This window comes from Cyprinus carpio, chromosome A13 (assembly GCF_018340385.1).
Source record: "Cyprinus carpio isolate SPL01 chromosome A13, ASM1834038v1, whole genome shotgun sequence".
NCBI classification, from domain to species: domain Eukaryota; kingdom Metazoa; phylum Chordata; class Actinopteri; order Cypriniformes; family Cyprinidae; genus Cyprinus; species Cyprinus carpio.
Window position 1 is genome coordinate 9570922 of NC_056584.1, and position 19930 is coordinate 9590851.

General features: G+C 36.8%; 2 protein-coding genes across 4 annotated transcripts in view; both read right to left on the reverse strand.

Moving 5' to 3' along the window:
* The window catches only part of LOC109113083 (semaphorin-4G-like), a 37064-nt gene extending 32523 nt beyond the window's left edge, over positions 1-4541 (reverse strand). For all 3 annotated transcript variants that reach the window (XR_006161476.1, XR_006161477.1, XM_042768671.1), the window contains exon 1: positions 4081-4541. The gene's annotated coding sequence lies outside the window, so the exon portion shown is untranslated. The remainder of the gene's footprint in view (positions 1-4080) is intronic.
* Positions 4542-4666: 125 nt separating this feature from the next.
* On the reverse strand, positions 4667-19896 carry slf2 (SMC5-SMC6 complex localization factor 2). The gene is made up of 21 exons (XM_042768672.1): positions 19783-19896; positions 19125-19166; positions 17846-18249; positions 16566-16799; positions 16169-16202; positions 15091-16055; positions 14891-14970; positions 13573-13683; positions 13121-13288; positions 12730-12832; positions 10796-10883; positions 10571-10712; positions 10336-10435; positions 10012-10188; positions 9675-9790; positions 9440-9527; positions 9118-9225; positions 8919-8996; positions 7553-7639; positions 7383-7451; positions 4667-6150 (listed from the first exon to the last, which is right to left on the reverse strand). Exons 1-21 carry the CDS (start codon positions 19796-19798, stop codon positions 5443-5445), a joined length of 3918 nt encoding a protein of 1305 aa, XP_042624606.1. The 5' UTR covers positions 19799-19896; the 3' UTR covers positions 4667-5442.
* Positions 19897-19930: the final 34 nt, after the last annotated feature.

The following is a 19930-nucleotide window of genomic DNA, read 5'->3' on the forward strand; positions in this document are numbered from 1 at the left end:
TATTTTTTTTCTTCTTTTTTATAAATAAGATTAAGAAAAAAGAATTTATTTTAAATAGAAATGTTTTGTAACACTATATTTTTACTGTCTCTTTTGATTTATTCAATGTGTCCTTGCTTAATAAAAATATTAATTTCTTCTTAATGACCCCAAACTTTTGAATTGTAGTGTATATATTGTATATTATATAATAAAAATAATACATTAAACAGTTTGCATACTGTAATATATTTATAAATTCATTACAACGTCACTGTTAGCATGGTCAGCATCACACATTTTCTTACACACATTTCTTGATTTGTGACCTAAAAATAGAGCAAATCTTATATATTTCTTAATTGTACATAATACAATTGTTAAAAATATTTCAAAATCCTAAAACATTGTTTATTTCTAAGATAAATTCTGATTTTGAATGTGCTTTCAGCACTTTTAGACTATATATAATTCCTTTTTGCACTTACCATGTTGCTCAAATCATGTTGACAAATTTATTCACAGTCAAAAAAGTCTTATTGGTTTTAATAGGAGGGTGAATTTTCTTCACTAAAATATGCTTTGAAAGGTCTGTGCAGCCCTTAAGGGAATTTTATGTCAACAAAGCATTAGCAGTTATGACAGTATATGGTATAAAATATCACTGAAAGTTTGAGGAATCAAGTAACTTTTCTGCTGAACTGCTCATAGAACAGCACAGATTGAATTGGTGCAAAACTAGAATCCAGTTTAAGGATTAGAGGTTTATGAAAGAAATCCATTATAGGATTATAACTACACAACCATCAGCAGTACTATTATTTAGCCAATTCAGATGTCCTAGAGAGAATGAGAGCTATAAAGTAAGAATAGGTCAGACACTTGAGAGGCCATATCTTCCCAGTGGAAAATCTCATAGCACTAAAACCGAAGCAAATGAAAGCATATCAATTGGCGCCCACTGTAGCCCACAGCGACAGCTCCAGATCAGCACATCAGAGAGCCCCTAAAGAGATCAGTATTCTGCTTTCAGAGCCGTAGAGATGGGCTAAAGCCAATTCCAGACAACGGAAGATCAGCTGCGTTGATTTAAACAACAGGATTCATGGTATCAGGCTGTAGGATGGACTAAATCAAGTGACAAGAATTGAGCAGCTGCAGAGAGAAAACGATAGCTCTGTTTCTGCTCAGCTGAACAGTGACTGCATGAGACCCTTCATGCATCTTTAACCAGCTGTCAGTCACTTTGAGCACATTTACATGTGAGTTTAAGGGTCAGTCGCCTCAAAAGAGAGACAGTGGCACCGACAAGCACACTAAATTCATATCATGATTTCATGGATGTAATCGAATGACAGTGACATGCTATATTCCATGCATTAAGGACCTGCAGAGTATGTGAATGAAGGAGGACATCAAGGCGATGCTTTAAACGACCTCGAAAAACTATAAATGTCTATCAGATGTCATTTGTGCCAACTGTAATAAGAATTCTAAATGCTGAGACATGAATATTAATATATATGCACATATATTTACACACAGGAATGTATACATGTATGTGTATGCTAAAGTGAAATGTTGAGTCTCTTTTTTAATATTGATCTTATGTAGAATTGTTTTATTGTGTTGGTCTTGTTGTGATGCATGGTGAAGCCAAAGATAGTTTTCCACTTATGGACAGTAAAGGAACTAACTAACTGACACAACCAGAATTTTGACATTTAAACATTTATAAAACCTTGAAATAATTGCATTCAAGAACAGAGTATCAGGTCAAGGCCTTTTGAGAGTCTAGACAAATCTGCCTAACAATCTTCCACAGAAATTCAACAGCACATCCGCCATCTAGTTCATCATCAATGAAACAGGATCCATCAATATTCCACCACAAGGAAATCAACACGGAAAGTAAATAAATAACTTCCATAGAGGCTACTGAGGTTAGCTTAAGATATCAGTATAACAACATAATCAGTATTTGGCTTATGAATGAGAATTGCTTAATTATGAAAGCCGTCTTTCACTAAAATGTCATTCTTGCATGCATAGGACCTTGAGGATAAGCACTGCCGACTGTACACTGAGTCATTGACCGGATGATGAATCACATGAGGGACTGTCTTTTTTCCGTTGAGAATAAAAATGAGATTCTGTTGAACTATAAATGCAGTAAACGGAGGAAAAAAAAAAAAATCAAATGACAGGATGCAACAAAGGCATCTTTACAAAGTTAAGCAACTCTGTCTGTATCGTCTCCAATGTCAGTTTAAAGACACAATTTCATATAAATGTCAGTAAAATATGCAGCTTTGCCCCTACAATATCAGATGTGGCTCTAATGCTGCTTTGCATCTGTGTAAATAATGCAGCATTAGAGCAGCCTTAAACTTTGTTGATGCCAATGAGAGAGCATGCATTTCTTAATTAATAGTTTTAATATTTCTAAAAGATAGCATTACATAAGCAACAATTCAGCAAAGCTAAATAAGACTTTCAGAATTATGCATCAATAATGCACTAACATATTTATGAAACAAATGTTAGAAATTTCAATTTGTGTTTTATTTCTACTGGGTACATTCTGTGTGTCCCTCAAAGCCTCTCTTCTTCCAGATGTCATCTTACTTGGACAGTTAAATGTGTTTGTGCCAGGAAAAACTGCCCTGCATATTCTCACTGTCAGCTGACTAATACTCTACGCATTAATCTGATTAAATACAGATGTGTCCACAGTCTTTATCATCACGTATCAATAGCCTAAAATACCTATCAGTCATATGGCCTTTCACAGTTTAATAGTTAACTTCCAGTGAACGGGTCTTTGACAGAAGAAAGATTATACTTTGTATGGCAAGCCATTCTAAAATGTATTTCCTAAAAATGAACTAGCACCTATTTTTATGTTACTAGTGTGACATTTCACTTACTACTAGTATGTTTTGCTGGTGCCTTCTTTAGTTTCACTTGTAGTATGTATTCTTTAGTTACTTCTAACTATTTGCTAGTACTTAAAATACTGAACTGCCACTAGTTACTATCCCAATAGTGACAAGTATCTATTCCATTTTACTGGTAACAAATTGCAAATTTGTGGTTCAGACAATGACTATTCCAACTGTTGCTGGCACCTATTTTAGTTTTACTAGTAGTAACTATTTATTATGTACCATTATTTATTTCTTAGTTACTCTTATCTATCCCAAAATTTATTAGTAAATGTATTAAAACTTTATTAGCATGTGTGTGTGTGTTTTATATATATATATATATATATATATATATATATATATATAGATATATATCCCAATTAACATTTTTTATTCCTCAATATTCCAAATTAACATTTTTTATCTCACTATTTCATTCTGTTCTCTGAAGTGGTTGTTAGATTAAATATATTATTTGTAGTAATAAATGGTTTATAGTATAGTGTGGAATACACACAACCCGGTCCTGCAAGCACCCCCAGCACCTCACATTTTGTATGTCTCCCTATATCTGATACACCCATTTCAGGTCTTGCGGTCTCTACTAATGAGCTGATGAGTGGACTCAGGTGTGATAGATAAGGGAGACAGAAAAGATCTGCAGTGCTGGTGGTGCTCGCAGGACCGGTATGAAAACCACTGCACTAGTGTCTAATAAATATTTTTCAATTAGTACTAGGAATACTAGAAGAGACAAGTAAAAAATCTATAAAATAGTTACTTGTATTAGATACTAATTAATATATGCCAGTGAAATGTAATAGATAGTAGTTCTATAAAATAGTTACTTGTATTATATTACGCGGCGCCTCATAAAAAAAAAAAAAAAAGTTTTTTTAAGGAATGAATATTAAAGTGGCTTGCCATATACGTTTAGGTTTCATCTGTGCAAAATTATAATTTTGAATTAGATTTTAATTATCGTTTCAGCTTTTTGTTGTCGTCTAAAGGATGTTGTCTTTAGTCAACAGTATGTGAGACTTGTTCATACTGAACTGTCAGAAAGAACTTCACTATCTTTCGTGCGATACTCACTATTTAGACGTGCACTGACAACAAATATCACAAAAAGAATGAGAAAACGTATATAGTATCAAAGTGGTCTACTTACTGAAATGGCTTTCGTCAGAAATCGTGCAAAACCGCAGGAAAGTCGTCTAATAGTTAGTTGAAAGCCAAGTAACGTGAGACAGAGCGGAGACGCGAAATGAACTCAGCTGTGATGTCGCTGTTCTGTGTGTGTGTGTGTGCGCGCGCAAGCGCGCATCCTCGTCACAGGTACTCTACGCCCTCCTGCGCCAGTCCTCTCAATCTCAAACAATGCGCTCGACCTGCAAACACGCTGCTGACGGGCGGCATTATTGGGAAAACCATCTGGGCTCCTGGGAAATATTTGGGCTACCGCATTCCTTAGCTATCAATTGGAAAAGCACACTTACACAATTATTATAATAAACAAAGAGCACCGTTAAAACATGCAATCTGATCTTTGTTAAATATGCTTATTGCAGAATAGAGGCCAGAATAGGAATACACATCAGTGAATATGCATGCAGGTGGCATGCCTTAGTTTTCAAAATCATACATATTGCTCGATTACCACCACCATTTGGAAGAGATGAATAGTGCAAGATTATGATGTAAACACTTGTAAGACCAGGCTAGTCTGGAGTGAGTGGAAACACACACAGACCTGTTTATCGGAACAAGTATTTATTTTCATAAAAATAACCAAAGGGTTTTCTCTCTTTTTAAGAAATGCAGAAATCAGTTTTTAAACCATTCTTATGACAAATATCACTCTAAATTTAGCCTTTTTTGAGGAAGACAGGATTGCTAACACCAAAATGATACAAATACACTATATTCACTCTGTACTCAAGCCAAGATGCTTAAACATCCTTGGAACCAACAGAAAAATGTATACTATTATTTAAGCCCTTGCTTTTGCTGTTAAAAGTAATAGTTTCTGGATGAAGATGCTCCAGATTTTTGGAGCAAGTAAAAAAAATAATCAGAATAGATTCGACAGCAGCATAAAGAGTTGATCCTGAAAACTACCAGTGTGCACATTAACTATATTGATATTACAAGTTTTCATTAATGAAATGCATGTACATAAAAATATGTTAATGGTCTCATTTTCAGAGAAACAGAGGCCAAACATTCAATTAGACATCTTGTATCTTAAAAAAGAAGAATAAAAACAAATTAAGGACACCTGGTAAATGCAGAACACACACACAGAATATATATTATAAACAATTTGTAAACAACTATAGGCATGACATATGTAACTGAAAGACTCTATAAACATTAATGAATGCACAAACCCCCACATAATGCATATGCATGGATGGCAATAAAGGTGCGGTCTAAAATTATTTTGAAATGACCTGAGAATGTTTCTATGCTTTCTCAGACTTCTCAAAATCCATCCCTCCCGAAAATCCCTTCCTTGTCCTTTTTCATCTTAGCTCTTTAACAGGTCCTCAAGCTCCTCTAACACCTCTGTGTTTTCTTCTACAGGTACGTGCTTTCTATTTTCTTCATGAGACTCTTCATCTTTTAGAAGCTCCTCCTCTCTGTTCATGAGATCATCATCATCCTCACACTCTGAGTCTTCGTGACTTTCAAACAGCTCTTCTTCAGATATTAGTTCAAACTTTCTATCGTCCTCTAGCTCCGTCAGCTGTTGCTTTGGCTCATCATTTTCCTCCTCTTCATCACTGATGTCCTCTACACAATCTTCATCATCTCGTTCGATATTCACCTCCCTCTCCAGAAGCTGAGGTTCCTCACACTCTGAGTCTTGGTGACTTTCAAAGGGCTCTTCATCAGATATTGGTTCAAACTTTCTATCATCCTCTAGCTCCATCAGCTGTTGCTTTGGCTCATCATTTTTCTCCTCTTCATCACTGATGTCTTCCACACAATCTTCTTCATCTCGTTCGATCTTCACTTCCCTCTCCAGAGGTTGAGGTTCCTCACACTCTTTCGGCATGTTCTCTTCTTCCTCTTCACTCTCAGCATCTACATCTGATTCTGTACTGCTCCACTCTGTGGTCAGAGTTTCTTCTGCACTCTCTAAAGTGTCTTGTGATTTAATGCAGGACTGGCCCTGAGGACTGCTGGACACCTCATCCTCTGGTGGGGGCTTCCAGTAATCATACAGCTTTCCCTGTGAATTACACAAGAGACCTACTGAAGAACAGTTCATCCAGTAATGAAAATTCTCTCAACCCTCATGTTTCAAACCCATATGACTTACTTTCTTTCATGGGTCACACTTTAGTCTGAGGACCAATTCTCTCTATTAACTACAACTTTTGCCTCAATAAACTCCTATTTTGCTGCTTATTAATAGTAAGGTAGTTGTTAAGTTTAGGTGTAGGGTAGGATTATGGGACCTAAAATACGGTCATGCAGAATAAGGCATTAATATGAACTCTATAAGTACTAATAAACAGCCAATCTGCTAGTAATATGCATGCTAGTAAGAAACTAGTTAATTGTGAGAATTGGTCCCTAAACTAAAGTGTGACTCTTTATTGGAACACAAAAGGAGAACTCTGGTAGAACCACATTTGGCTGCTTTTTCCATGCAATTTACAGTATGGTAAAAACAGTAAACATGAAAACTATATTTCAAGGAGGCATTCATCCAGAATGCATTTTTGCATTTAAAAAGGGCGACGCAAGGTATTGAATGAAAAAGGAAAGATCAATAGAAGTTTTTTTTTTTTTAGTTGAACTTGCACTTTTAAAAAGCACTGCGAAGCAAGTATCACACACACAAGGCACTTCACTGTTGCATTTGCGTCTTTTGCAAAACATCTTTTGATGTCATACAATTCAGTTTCACTGAATAGCTTGACATTAGCTCTAGTTTATGTTCATGAGAGATGTAGCAAAAAATCAACAAGATGCTAAGAAGAAATCGCTCAGAACGGTTTTTTTAAGTTTTGCTGAGTAGATTTCGCTCAGAACGGTTTTTCATTTTGTGTTACATAAAACAAAGCTATCATGAGAGAAAGAGTCACAGGAATTTCTTCAAAAACTTCTCAACAAGATGCTAAGAAGAAATCGCTCAGAACGGTTTTTCATTTTGTGTTACATAAAAATATACTCATCAGGTCTGGGAAAACTAATAGGTCAATTTATTTTTTTTCAAATTCTTTGATACCACTAATTCTTCACGCTGACTCTACCCGTGAGAGTCACAATGCTTTCCTTTTAGTTGCAGATACTTTGGTTATGAATGTAGCATGAATGACTCAGGCTGCTTAAATTCCAAAAACACTTGGAAACAAAATGTGGCCTTCACAGCCAGCCAAAATTAACAACAGCTTTTATCGGCAACAGTTGAGAGTATTCTTGTATTCTTCAGTCGACTGTATTCATTCACATTACCTCCTGAGGCCTCGTTCGTGTGAGAAGCACCTGCCACTTGGTGTATATCCTTGCCACAAAGTCTTTCACCTACAGAAGAAAAGACAAACACACTGCCAATAAAAACCTGGATCCCTTTGATATCAGCAGAATGAGGGGATCTCAGAGAACAGAATGAAGCTGCTCTTCACCTTGCTCCTATACAGCATTTTCTCGCTCTCCCTTATGTCACACTTAATATGCTTCTCCAGCTGAGAAGAAAGACTCCGCAGATCACTCTGGAAGTGAAAAAGGGCTCATATTAGTCTAATTAAGTAAGACAATTGTGATATAGATCAATAACGACAAAACAAAGACTAAGGCACAGTCAGATGTGCCTTATTTTATTCATACAATATTGAGGGAGTAAATTAGACCCATCGCAGTAAGCTTTTGTTGTGCACTTGGGAGTTAAAGCAGCAAACACCACATGAGGAATTGGTAAGTTTGATTAAAAAAAATGATTGAAAGATTTGTTTGTGTCATAATTCAGAATTGTAAACTGAAATTTTCAGGTTATTACAGAGATCTCCAGAATATTAAATTCTGATTAATCATGTCACTCTATAGTCACTTTTTTTATACTATAATTTTTTGGGTAAGCAGTTGTGTAATAAGTGAGATAATGGACAATCATTATCGCGAAATAGCCCCTTCGGGATGATGCAAGACCTGAGAAGTCTTGTTGGGTTTATTTTGCCATAATGATCATACCTTACTAAATTATATTAGTGCATTTTTATAAACAAAATCTACTATTATATATCTTTATTCCTGGAGTCCTTTTAGTGAAAAACAACCTTAATATTATTTAACAATTTGATTATAATTTACATTTAAACATTTTAAATCTAACTAGCACCTGAAATTATGGTTCCTCATTTAAAATAAATTAAATAAAATAAAATAATATAAATCAATCATCTATTTAAGCCATTCCAGAGAAAAAAAATTGACATATACAGCAATGATTATTGTCAGAAATCTGAAAATGAATGACACTGATCTTATTCAAGATGTAATGAACAATACTAAAGAAGATGTATATTGAACCAACCACCCCCTCCCTCCTCCAAAACATCACGCTTCTAGTCAGTAAAATCATCCCTCACTTCAATTCACACAAGTACTGCTTTCTCTTTAGACAGTAAAATTAGTTAAGTTCATAATTGGTCCTTGAGGGTATGAGTGGTACCAGAAGACAGAGTGGAGCTGTGTCCACTGATGGTCTTTCTGTGACTCAATGATTCAATGCTTCTTTATAACTGCACTGTAAAATCTATTCACAGACCATCTCAATTCTTCTGGATCGATCTACAAAAATTTGATTTCTAAGTCCATCATTAATAACTCTACTGGATGAAAAAGCATACGTCAGACCAAACATAAAAACAGCATAACAATGAAAATTAAGATACATTGAGAACTGTTTTGGAATTGGACTATAACTTCCTGGAATGTAATCAAATTTTCTTCCTTTACTATACAATAATATAAAAACAGAAATTGGACACTTACTCTCTGAGCTGAGGGTAAAAACTCAAAATTGGAGGCTTCATTTGTCAAAGTCAAAAGGCTATAGCAGAGGTAATATGCCTGTATGAAAGAAGATCATTTATCAGCTTATTAAACTTTAAGTGGCTTCACTTTATCACTTTTGGATATTAAAAAAGTAATGATCCAATAGCTCTCAGCCCTCAGACGACTTTCTGCTTACTTGTTGGTCTAGATTGGCATCACAATCTTCTGCTCTCCTTGCAGACCTGAGGCCTTTCAGTAGGGACGAGGGACGCATTTGAGGTAAGAAAGGTTTCAGCTCAGATAGCTGGAAAAATAGTGATAGAACAAAGATTAATTTTTATCTTCACACAGTGCATATCTTCAAAAATGAAAGTGGTTTGACAAAAGCTTGGCCAGCCAAGTGTAGTGAGTGGAATGATACACCTGCATAATTGCACTCATCACAAACCATAAAGCATCTATAGAGCTGAACTGTCTAAACATTGAAAAGCCGTTAATATTCAATGGATTATTCTCACCTTAAACTCTGTCCCTGAGGGTTTATAAGTGCAGGTGTGATTCAAAAGCTTTGAGATGATAGACACACTCAGGTGTCGTTTTAATTGCCTGTTGAAGAAATAGCAGATGAATAATTGCAGAAAGCATTTAAAAGTGTATATGAATGTTTTTGAGATGGTAGACACACTCAGGTGTCGTTTTAATTGCCTGTATATATATATATATATATATATATATATATATATATATACACACACAATAGCAGATGAATAATTGCATAAAGAATTTATATGTGTAAGAAGATAAACGAGTCTCCTGAGGTTGTGATGATCTTCTGACAAATCAGTCAGGGTCTGACAAGCTTTAGATATCTACACAGGAAAAAAGAGAAAGTGGTATTAAATGTGAGGAAATTATAAACTGATGCTTAACGGGTAGTCCACCTAAAAATACAAATTATTTTCAGTTTCATTATATGATAACTGAATTTTGGGCTCCAAAATGATAATTGTTTGGAATGGAGTGAGGGTGAGTAATGATGACAGAATGTTTATTTTTGGGTAATATGAATATTGAACACCCTCTTTCTGACCTGTACATCCCAGTGTGTGATGTTTTTGAGCAGATTCTGGAGCAGGAGGCTAAAGTGTCCAGTTGGTAGCAGCTGAAAATGAGTCTCCAGTCCAATTCTACACACCACCGCCAGAAGCAAGAGCAGCTCCTCATCAGTGTATGCTCTCGGACACAATGCAGTACACAGAGAGAGGTACTGAACAAATAAAAAAATAATAATAATAAAAATACAAGCACAAATTAGATTGACACTTACTATTGCATTTAAAGCTAAATTATCGCTAAACATTTAAAATCACCTACTACTCAATACATAAACTCATTGTTAAAATATTCCGCTTACGTTGAGAACACTCTCCAAATTATGTACTGGTAAAATGGCATTGTCTTTCATGTCAGATATCACTCGGTCTTGGCTGGTTTCTTCCGGCTGAAAGCTCTCTCTGCCAACACATACATATGCATTAAAATACCAACGTAGCATTTTTATGAAGCTGAAAAGACAAGCTGAAAGACAAAGACATATGACTAGTACAGAAGTATAAGGCTGCAGTGCAGACTGAAAGGTAAAAACTCACAAAAGGTCTCCCTCAGTAAAAGGGGGTTGCAGAGCCTCCAAAGGGAACAGACTGATAAATGACGCCCCCATGTTCAGGAAAACCAGGGTGATATCCCGTACAGAAGGAACCCACACTTTATAACTTTGGCTCTGGTGTTCAACTGTAACACAACAGTCAATTTTAGTGCTTTATCCGTTGTATGGGAACAGCATACTTGGCCATTATGAGGTCTTTCAAGCATACCTATGTGTTGAGCAGCAGACAGAGCAATGGTCTGCAAGGACTGCATGATGTGTGAGGAAATAATGGGGTTTGGGTGAACTGACATCATCTGAAAAAGCATTAGAGTTATTAGCTGTACTTAAATTTCAGGCAGATAATTGTGCACTGTGTTAAAGTGCCAGTTGTAATTAATTATTAAAATTATATTGAATCATTTTGGCTAAAGGACCATATGAGTAGAGCCCATCCGATATATCGTTTTGCCGATGTTATCAGCCGATATAAGCCTGTCGCCGATATATCAGTATCAGAGAATATGCCGCCGATATGAATTTTTTTTACAGAACATATAAAGCAGATAAAATATGATTTTATGAGAATATGTAGGCCTTTGTCCAGCAAAGCGTGCTCCATTGTTTGCTACTGGCACCTGGATGAAACGCTTTAAAGCTTAAGTCTATGGAAAACCACTGAAACTTTGAACGGCTATACCTCTGTAACGGCGTGGCAAATCTGCACCCAAATTCAGGGGATCTCTTCAACTCAAATCGAGTGTACGTCTAGAGGCCCTCTTTCGAATGACACCACCCCCGCATCTATAGTCCCCGGGGTTCGGGAGTTATGGGTGGTTAAATTCGTGGTCCGCGAAGGGCGGCGTTTGAGAGGGCTCCTCGAGCTGAAGGGATCCCCCAAATTTGGTAGAGATCCACCGGCACGTTCGTGAGATAGTGACACCAGCACTATCACTTCAGTTAAGGAGGTCTCTTGTTCAGGCAGCAACATTCAAGCGTTGTCTTATTCGACCGTAATTGCCCTGCGAAGTGGACTTGACATGAAATTCCGCCATGATTCCAGTTCTAAGAGAATGTAAACATTACATTCAAAGGACATTAAAGTGTGTGAGACGTGAATTTAAATTGTATTTATTTACAGCGGTATACTATGTCACACTTCTCTAGTAAGTTTCGTCGGTGTGTGACAGTAGCGCAAATCCCTGAATGTTCCGAAGTGAAATAAACTTAAACGGAATATAGTTAAATGGAACTAAATTGAATTAAAGTTGAATAAACTTCAACTTTATTGTTCAGTGCACTGATGTCAGACTCATTTTGGATAATAAAGTTTATTGTTAAATTGTTAAATCCCTGCCTCCATTACATATCTCTGTCATTTCATTATAGTGTTTGATCACCACATTTGAGTTATCATTGCAAAAAATGTGTTTATGTATATATATATTCTGTTTATGTATATACTGTATTCTGTATATATAGTACCAGTAAAATGTTTGGACACACGAATGGGAAAGTGTCCAAACTTTTGACTAGTATTGTACTATAATATACACAAAGAATATCGGCCGATATTGATATCGGCCTTTTTTTTTTTTCACTCCCTAATATCGGTATCAGACGCAAAAAAACCATAGTGGTCGAGCTCTACATATGAGTTGAGTCTGCAAAGTTGTATGCATGTTGGGGTACTAAAAGCATAAGCTCTCAGGAAAGTAACCCAACTGTAATGTCTAAGTTTTGACAGGTTTAAACGTAAATGTCCCAAGGGTATACAGACTTCCATGAGAGAATATAAGATGGCATGAACAAAATGACACGAGTCAAATAAATATCATAGGAACACCGAACCTAAAACTTCAATTCAACCATATAACAATGCAAAAGTAATGCTAAAAATACATATATTATCTAATACAACTCATGAAAACTGATAAAAAGATTAAAAAAAAAAATTACACAACATGAGACTAAGCATACAGTGGCCCCAAAAAGAGCATTGCATTACATAACAAAGTATCAGACCGCGTAGCATTATTCATATATTTTTAAGTGTAAATTAATTGTCCATATGTTTTGGCCCACTGTATAGTACATTCATGTTTTACTGACTAAGCACACAGTGTTTTGTAGGACAGAAAATATGAGGAAAGTGGGTTTTACCTGGAAAAGCCAGAGTGTAACCTCAGGCTGACAAGGGAAAGAAAAGTAGGCTTTCCTCAACAAGCCAGCACTGATCAGAGACAGCACATGCTCAGTACGGGCCCTATTGAGGAAGAAAACAAAAATACTATTAACAAAAAAAATCACCAAGCCTAATTTTAAATGAACTAATCATTGTTGCATCTCCTTTATTACTCATTGTTTGAGAAGTGAACTCACTGTGATACTACATTTGATATTGGGTTTAAGGTGTCAACAGACAGGTATTTGTTCATTTTTCACATTTAAAAAATGAGCACATTTTGACACTTGACAATATTTAAACACCTTTTATCTTAAGTAGAAACTAAAAGCTACAGAAAACTGAAATGATGAGTGCTGGCAGTCTTACTGAAGGAGGATTTGTTGTGATTTGTTATGTGGAGTCACACTAATCTTCCTCAGGTCCAGCGTCTGGTGGTTGAAGAGTCGACCAAACCTAGCAGGTAAGAATACTTCCTCTCCTGGGTGGATGTCCCTGATGGCACACGAGGCAACCGAGAACCGTTGCAAAAATTCCCTAAAAATTAAACAAAGTTTTCAGATTAATGATACATTTTCAAGAGGCTGACAATATTCTACATAATACGAAGTAGCATAAATATTCAAACTATATTCATCCACATTCATTCGAACTCCAAACTATTTTATTTAAACTGACTGCATTAATCTACTTTAAAACATCAAAAGGCTTCAATGTAGTTTGAATTGGTGCAGACAGTCTAAAGATTACTTAATAACTAAAGATTGATTAAAAAAAAATCATGTGAATGTAACCAGCTATTTACAGTATGGACAAAATACCTTTGCTCAAGTGAGATGTCTTCCTCTTTACTTTCACTGTTCTCATCCTCATATGAATTCAGCAGATCCTCTTTACATGACTCAAGTAACTGTCTCTCCAACTCTTTTGACCTGTGAAGTCAAATGAAAAACTAAGTGTGTCAAGTCATTATTAGACATTTATCAGGGTGAGACTGCAGGCTAAATGAAGCATGCTCTGTCTCAACAAATTCTGCCAAAGCATAAACACAGGTCTGTGAAACTGACAGTCTGAATAAACAACAATCTGTCAATTTTACACACCCAAAGTGTTACTGTCAGCCAGAATGCCTGGTATTAATACGCCATGGGTAAATCAGGACTACACTTTCACATTTTCTGAAACAAACAAGAATTGTAGCTGGTGGTTTTTCAGCACATTACTAGTGGTTTTAGGGCAGCAGTTCTAAACCAGGGCTCCAAATATTGGTCTTCAAATATTGTCTCGGACACATAAGGGCCTTGGAGTCCAAAAAGTTGAGAACCACTGTTCTAGTGTGTCCAGCCAGTTGCTTACTGTCATGTCAAGTCAAGTCACTTTTATTTATATAGCGCTTTTAACAACACAGATTGTGTCAAAGCAACTGAACAACATTAATTAGCAAAATAGTATGTCAATAATAACACTCATTTTTCAGTCAAGATTCCACCTAAGTATCTATAGTATGGTCCTTATGTATGGCGATTTTAGTGTCTACGGTATCAAACTTAAAATCACAAGTAACAGCAGACCTCTCCTCAGCAAGTCACATAATTTGAGTTCTCATTCATGTCTGTAGTCCACAGAGCTAATACTTTCAAAAAGTGCACAATGCTAAATGTAAGCAATGTAAAGGCTGATTCAAAGGAATAGCTCACTCAAAACTGAAAACTGTCATCACTGACTCATCACGTCCTCATGTTGTTATCTTCAAAACTCAAATGAAGATCAAATATAGTAAACAGATGCTTCAAAAGTACAGTTGACATTCTGTTTACCATATTTGATTTGCTCAATGTATGTGTGTTTATCAGTGTTTATATATATTTACATACAGATTAAAATATCTGAATTAAACCTGGTTATAATATAAAGCAATCTTGACTCTTATGAAAAGTTAGATTCAATTACTCGATTCACATTAATTACTTTGCTTGCCTAAGTAAGCACCACTGATAAAAGCTGTCAACATTGAGATTTTGACCTCTCAGTCATTGATATCCCAAAGCACTACAACAAACCCAGGGCTGCCAAGCACAAAATGAGACATGCTGGGAAGGAAGTTGGGGGGAAAAAAACAAATCAGGTTTTCAGACCAACCTCTGATATTGTTCCTTCTCTTGCAGCATCTGCTCCAGTGTATTTCTATAACTAATGGCTTTGGTTTTCGCTGCCTCGGGCTAATACAGATTAATTAAAAAAAAAGAAAAGAAACAGGAGTTTGTGAAAATCAGGCATGTCAAAGAGTGATTAATGACACATGAGGTCATGACATGTTTTCTGAACATCCTTAAACTTACTGCTGCTTTTGAGATCGGTGTGTTGGGCTCTGAGAAAGCATCTTTTTCGGGAGTAACCGGCACATGGTCTCTCCGACTCATCAGTTTCTCCAGAGATGGCAGCGGATCATCTTCATGACCACTGCTGCTGCTGCTGAGGCTGATATTGCAGTGTTCTCTCAGCTCATCGCCAGAGTCGTCTCCCAGCTCAATATCTAAGGGATCTTTCCACTGGGGGAAGCAGTTCTGTTCTCTTGATTCTTCTTTCACTAAAACAGCTGGGGCAGGCATGATAGCCTTGGGGCTGCGTGACTGCTCCACTTTCAACTGCGTTCTTTCATCCGATTCCATCTTACATGAATTGGCTTGTTCTGCAAAGCTTGGTGATCTTAGATCAGGATGATGAGGGGACAAGTGAATTTTAACACTCTCCTTATGGTCAGAAGTGGGGCTTGTGTGTCTGGAGACTGTACAAGTTTCTCTCTCAGCATTTGTTTTTTTGTTATGAGTTTTGGGCAATGGCAAGCAGCAGTCTGGAGTAAAGAGAGTCTCGATGCTGTCGAACGTTGTGCTTGACTTTGGAGAGACTTTGCGCAAATGCGGCTGGCTTGGTGGAGCTTTGGGATTTTTGTTGGCTCGTGCCACCATAGCGTCTTTAGGCTCTGCAGTCGTGGGTGATTTACAGAGTTGAAATGAGTGAGGTTTGTCGCTCCCTGTATTTGAGTTTTTACATGGTTCAAAGAGCTGCCTAGCGAGGGAAGGAGGAGGTCTCGGTTTGTTGCTGCTGTTTGGTGCGACAGGAAGCGGTTTAGGAGACTCTTTCTCCTTTATAGTTATCACAGACTCATTGCTGGACTTCACAAAAGCACGCCTGACGAACTTTAAAGGTGAGGTGGGTTGGAAATCAACACACGGCCGTTTAATTTCCTTCTCACTGTCTGTACTACCCTCTCTTTTTCTCTTTGCAGATAGGGACATCCTGCCCTCTGTTGGTAAAAAGTAGTATTTGATATAGAAAGAGAAACAGCTTAGTTTCATAAGTTATAAAATAAAGAAACTGGGCAAGATCAGTAATAAAACAAAGTGTAATAATCCATACCTGGACTAGTCTTGTGGTGAGGGGTGCTTAATTCCTGTAACACAATCAATGAAAATAGATGAAAACCTGTTTAAAGGGATAGTTCATCCAAAAATGAAAATTCTGTCATCATTTACTCACCTTGTTGGTGGTTGCCATTGACTTCCATAGTAGGAAAAAAAATACTATGAAAGTCAATGGCAACCACCAACTGTTTGATTACCAGCAATCTTCAAAATATCTTCTTTTATGTTCAACATAAGAAAGCAACTCATACAGGTTTGGAACGATATGAGGGTGAGTAAATGATGACAGAATTTTCATTTTTGGGTGAAGTATCCCTTTAACATGCACAGTCACTTAAAAAAGGTGGCACATCATAAAATTATTGAACAAAAATGTAGAGCTTGAACTGTACCTTCTGTGAGGACATGTTGCTACAGTGAGAGGTTTTGTGGTCTCTATTCTCCAGTCTATCTTTTTTCTGATCAGGATGGTGGATGAATCGTTCCCCTGTGTTAATTGATGCTTTCGGTTTATGCTGGAATAAGCAGGAACTACTGCTCTCAGGGTTACGCCCGGAATGGGATGTATGAGGAAGAGAATGTCTCTGGCCTTTCACAGCATCTGACTGAAACAAACCTCCTCCGACCTGAACAGAGAACATCAGTGGATTAACGGTCATGAAGCTAGTATCAAATAAGCAGACACCAACCACAAGCTATAACAATCATGACTGTAGTAACTAAATCTAATTGACAGCGTTCCCACTTTTTTGGAGAAATTAATTTCTAGTACTTTGGCCTTTCCAGTATTAAAAAAAAAAAAAAATAATCTTTGATTATGGCAGATGCATTAATGAGTCATTCAGATTGAGAACCCGTTTGATTGATTCACAGAAAAGAACAATCTTAAAAGAACAATTTTAGACATCACAATGAAAAGTTTTATTATATACAATAGCAAGATATAACCAACGAAACATTGTAGAACTTAGCATAAAGAGAAAAAAAAATTAAATGCAAAAGAAATTTGTCATGACTTTTAAGATTTTCCTGGAAAACCCCATTTTATAATTCCATTATATTTTCCATGATTATCAAAGCCCTGGATTTAATCACCAGAATAAACAGTGACCACATAAGCCAATGTAAAGTATGAGTATTCAGTAATGCAGGGTTTCCCATACTGAGGGAACTGCAGGCGATTCATGAGTTGATGAAAAGCTAATTAATTATATAAATCATAAAAATGCAAAATAAATAATTTCAAAATAAAACAATCAAAATAAAAGACTATTCATATGAAATATTTTGTTTGTTTACCTGCATGTCATGTGACCATTAATCGACATGCGTTGTTAAATTCTTAAAATATTAACTTAAAATCTCAGGAGGTGCAGCAATTATTCACTTTAAGGTTTAATTTTATGATTTAATGAATTATTGGGTTCTTCAGGATGTAAAGTCGTAGAAATTACTTAAATATTATAAGTTATGGCAATTTTTGCATTTAATTGTTTTCTTTTTACGCTCAGCTCTAAAGTATTTCAATGGTTATATCTTGCTATTGCTTTGAATAAAACTTAACCAATTTGTCAAAGGACCTAATTCAATTTGGCTGACTAAAAGGTTTGGGGATCCCTGCATTAGAATACTGATAGAAAAGCATTAAGAAAAAAATAATAGTTGCATTTACCCTCAAGTTTTCATTCAGCTCCTTACTGAGAGCAAAAGAAATTTCTCTCTCTCTGTTGTAAGAAGTGGTGCTCCGCAGAGTGTCCTTTTTAACTGTGGAATTGAGAGAGCCATCCTTTCTGGAGTTAATGTTGCCATTATTTGGTTGTAGCTTTCTCATAACAACTTTGCAATCCAGAATACTATCCTGATGTGGTCTCTTATTGGAGGCTTTGAGTGCAGCTGAAGTGGGCTTGTCCCTCTGCTCCAGCTCAGGGTTTTTAGTGGACGGGATGCATTTAGGCAGTGAGCTCAAGAGTTTTGGAGTCTTCTCAGAAGGTTCAAGACACAGACTACCGGACCCAGGATGTGGTGTGGCATCTACACTGTCACGTCGTGGAGCGCCAAGTGGAATTAATTCTTTCACTAAAAATAAAGAAAACACACTGTCAGGCATTCAGACAAGAAGTGCAAAAGAAACCTTTTCATATCATTATAGCAGCTGAATCCCCTCCCAAACCTGTTTTATATATTAGTGCATGTTTATTAAGATTGCAAGCGGGCACAAATCAGACTGACATGCAAAGAGCACTGACATTACTTGGCTGGAATGTACTAGACGACTTATGTACAGATTTTTGCCCTGATTTGCAGTCTGGTGGAGTCGTAGACAGCTGCAGAAAGTCAGAGCCAGTCTGCAGATTTGGGGCAGTCCGAGAAAATCACAGTGTATGATGGGTGCAGAGTCCGATTTGTAGCTTCAGACTATTATTCCATCCAATCTGAGGATCAAGCATGTTTGTTATTTTGGTATGATTTTAGAACACAAACTGTTTTCAATTTTCAGTCGTATGATTGTTAAGCTGTTGCAATTTTCAGAGTCGTGCGATGCATTCCAGTCTAGAAGATAAGGGGAGAAAAATCTGCAAGCCAATGTATCTAATATTACCATTGTGCCATACCGCGCAGTAAGCTTACAAGCAGAACAACACACCAAGCATCCCTCTACAGTATATACCACATATCTCACCCATAGAGGTGATGTGCTGCTTGAGGAAACTTGACATTTTATACTGACGAAACACAGATAGGTGTCTTTAAAAGTCTTCAGAGTGATCTGTACAAAGTGAGACGCATTTATCAAGCGTTAAAACAAGTGAACTCACACGTGTGCATGCAAAACTAGCATTTGTTTAGACAACCAAATCCTGTTTTGTGAAGTCTGTGCAATTACAATACACACCACATATTACAGTGCTTATATCTGACAAGATCACAGTAATAGATGACATTCAACAGACCTGTGCTACACGCTTCCAGGTTTCTATCAGGTGGGCGTGTGTCTGTAAAAAAAGAAAAACAATGGAGAAAACGTTAGCCGTTGGTCTTGGAAAGGGAAATTGGGGAAAGGGGGAAACACCTACTTCCAGCACTCTCCCATTTGTGCTAACCTTCACTGTTTGTACTTTGTTACTGAAATGTGTATGGGCGGGAACACAACAGCTAACTTAGTATGCTAACGTTAGTCTTGAGAAACAAAACTACTGGCAACAGTTCAAGACATCGAACTAGCTTAGCTTGTTTTAGCCGACGTACTTGGAGCTTTATGACAAAACCATAAACACTCGATCACACAGAAAGAGGATGGCTAGCATAAGATGCTCTTAGTGCACGAGGCAAATGAAACAACACAGGCAACTGAAAACAACTCCTCAAATCAAAACATTTACTTCACAAAAGAGTGTTTACTTGATCAATTCTGACTAAATGTTATTAATAACTTTACATAGTCAATTTTGCAAGTAACGTTAACAGTTAACGTACACAACAATAGAACACAATTTACTAGCTATCAACCCGCGTGAATGGCGGAGACTTTACCCTATACGCGTCCGTCTAGTTCTGAAAAAGAGTCAAATGTAATATAATCCCTCCAACAAAATGATATGCGATGCGTACCCGCCATTGTAGACATTTATTTGATACGCTCCATGATGAAAGTGCTGTTGTGTTTGTGGAGAGCCGCCATCTGTAGGTGGGAGGGGCGAGTGATGTAGTTCCCGGAAACGGCCACTAGAGGCGTTTAGTTTGGGCGCCAAAATCAAAA